Source organism: Mizuhopecten yessoensis, unplaced genomic scaffold, assembly GCF_002113885.1.
Source record: "Mizuhopecten yessoensis strain PY_sf001 unplaced genomic scaffold, ASM211388v2 scaffold7251, whole genome shotgun sequence".
NCBI lineage: Eukaryota > Metazoa > Mollusca > Bivalvia > Pectinida > Pectinidae > Mizuhopecten > Mizuhopecten yessoensis.
Genome location: NW_018406955.1, coordinates 293,476 through 296,539, shown reverse-complemented (window position 1 = coordinate 296,539; position 3,064 = coordinate 293,476). Strand labels below are relative to the sequence as shown.

At 37.2% G+C, this 3,064-nt stretch overlaps 1 protein-coding gene across 3 annotated transcripts in view; it reads left to right on the top strand.

Moving 5' to 3' along the window:
- The window catches only part of LOC110453290 (tolloid-like protein 1), a 201,343-nt gene that overhangs the window by 190,916 nt on the left and 7,363 nt on the right, over positions 1-3,064 (top strand). For all 3 annotated transcript variants that reach the window (XM_021502180.1, XM_021502179.1, XM_021502178.1), the window contains one exon: positions 1,680-1,824. In XM_021502180.1, coding sequence (XP_021357855.1) covers positions 1,680-1,824 — 145 coding nt within the window. The remainder of the gene's footprint in view (positions 1-1,679; positions 1,825-3,064) is intronic.

Here is a 3,064-nt window from a genome sequence, read left to right as displayed (position 1 = left end):
AAAAAAAAATGAAAGACACAATATTTTTACAAAATAATGTCAATAAAAATGATACTGACATATATTAGTATTGCATTAATGTATATCAATTTAATAAATGCTGAAATTGTGTAAAATTAATTCTCTATACACGATATAAAAATTGACATTTTATAATAAAACCATATACACATAGTAATTGCAGGTAAGAGTTATCGTTCTTGAAAAACTTCACAGTAGTGAAATAGGTAGCCGGTTTCCTGAAGTACAGAAAAATGGACACATGTGACTCATTGATAAAAAAACTGAATTAATGCCTGGATTGCTTTGAAATACTTTAATATTGAGAGAACACACTGTTCTGTCAATAATAAACATACAATATTCATCAGTTTAATATTAAACATTGGAATTTGCGGAAATTGTGATACTGTCTCCCTACATTGGATTTTCAACTAGGGATGTACTTCCTGTTTCCGTTTATCAATACACTCCAATGACCTAAAGCATATTGCCTCCAAGACCTACAAGACAATATACCATTTTTTAATGTGACAAGCACTAAAAGTTTCCTGAGATATCAAATTGTCTACAAAAAGCAAAGAAAAAAGTAAACTGCCCTGGCACCTGGTGATATAATTACTGCTGAGATTTCCAAAATCATATTGCCAGTTTATCAACTACTTTTCTCTTAACCTATAATACATCGATCATCAACCCATATATGTCAGAAATAAAACTCAGCCTGCTCTGTGTGTAGATGTGGTGAGAGATGTCGTTTCAAACTACAAGCTCTACATCTTGGCCACGTCAGTTCAGACTACAAGCTCTACATCTTGGCCACGTCAGTTCAGACTACAAGCGCTACATCTTGGCCATGTCAGTTCAGACTACAAGCTCTACATCTTGGCCACGTCAGTTCAGACTACAAGGGCTACATCTTGGCCACGTCAGTTCAGACTACAAGCTCTACATCTTGGCCACGTCAGTTCAGACTTCAAGCTCTACATCTGGGCCACGTCAGTTCAGACTTCAAGCTCTACATCTTGGCCTCGTCAGTTCAGACTACAAGCACTTCATCTTGGCCACGTCAGGTCAGACTACAAGCTCTACATCTTGGCCATGTCAGTTCAGACTACAAGCTCTACCTCTTGGCCACCTTATCACTAACCTCAAACTTAAACATAAAAACCTATGCATTATATTGTCTGTGACTTACGAATGAACATAACATCCTTTATCTAGAGTCACTTGTAGAAAATTTCAACCAAATTTTCCTTTTCTGTGAACATCAGTTTTACTATAGCGAGATGTTACTGTGGAGTGTACGATCAGCAGTCGTGCAGATAGTGTAAACATCCTCCTGCCAATGTTCTCCTACTCACTTCAGTGATAAACAAGTCCTGTATTTAGTGTAGTGACTATATATACTGATGTACACTGGATGAGATGTATACTGAGTAAGCCTTTTAACTAATTTAGCATTTGCATGATTAAGGTGTTTCTGATTGGCTCAGAGGAGTAAAGAAATGATGTTTGTTGGCCGTATTTGGTGGTTTTCATAAAATTTACAACTTCAATGTTTAGATTAAAATAAGCAGGTGATTACAAGATGGGTCTAGTAGACCTTGACCTCGTGTGTATGGATTCAGGTGGGAAGCACAGCCCAGCCATTGACTCTGCAGATTTTTTCTTACCAGGTTCCTGTACAGATGCATTCCTCCTGTTCTTCAATGGTTTTGCCATCCCTGGAATGTACCCTGAGGAACGATTTTGCGACAGCCTGGACAATGTCCCAGTGGTTAAACGAGAGTTCCTTTCCACCTCTTCCAGAGTCGTTATCAGGTAAATCATCAGATTATTAGCTCACCTGGCCCTTATGCTGTGGTGCGACGTCCGTTGTTTGTCCTTCATCCATCCGGTGTCAACTTTTTACTTAAAACAACTTTTTCTTAATAACCCAGATGCATAGGGTGAAGGTGTTTGGCCAGTAGCATGATGGAATGAAGGACTACCAAGTTTGTTCAAACAAATGACCTTCAACCATTTTCAAGGTCACAGGGGTCAAATACAATGTATGTTAAAATCTTTGAACAACTTCTTCTCAATAACTAGTAGGCTTCTTCTGAATAACCAAAAACCGAGAATAAGGATATTTAGTTAGTAACATAATAGGATGAAGGGCTATCAAGTTTGTTCAAATCAATGACTTTGATTTATATTGAAGGTCCCATGGGTCAATTATCTGAAATACAATTCAAAAAACTTTTTTCTGAAAAGGCTAAGGGTGAGAATATTTGGCAAGTAACATCCTGGCATGAAGGGCTACCAAGATTGTTCAAATGAATGACCTTGACCTGTATTCAAGCTCACAAGGATCAAATATGTAAAAATATATAAAACAACTTCTTTTGAATAATCAAAAGGCCCAGGATAATAATATTTGGCCAGTAGCATAATGGGATGACCCCTATCAAGTTTGTACAAATTGATTACCTTGACTTATATTCAAGGTCACAGGGTCAAATATGTGAAAATCAAAAGGCCCAGGGTAATAATATTTGGCCAGTAGCATGCTGGGATGAAGGGCTACCAAGTTTGTTCAAATTGATGACCTTGACTTATATTCAAGGTCACCGGGGTCAAATATGTTAAAAACATATTTTAACAAAAAAAATATTTTACCCGAGACATGTTGGGATGAAGGGCTACCAAGTTTGTCCAAATCAATTACCTTGACTTATATTCAAGGTCGCTCGGGTCAATTATCTTCAAAAATCTTTTAAAAGACTTTTTCTGAAAAACCATAATGCCCAGAATGTTGGTCATTGGCCAGTAGCATGCTTTGATGAAAGACTACAAAGTCTTCAAAATGAATTACCTTGACCTTTATATTCAAGTTCACAGGGGTCAAATATGTTTTAAATCTTTAAATATCTTCTTTTGAATAACCAAATGCCAAAAATATTGATATTTGGCCAGTAGCATGCTTGGATGAAGGGCTATCAAGTTTTTAGGTCACCTGAGCTTTAGCTCAAGTGACCTATTGCTATCCGTTTTCGTCCGTCGTCGTCCGTCGTCCGTC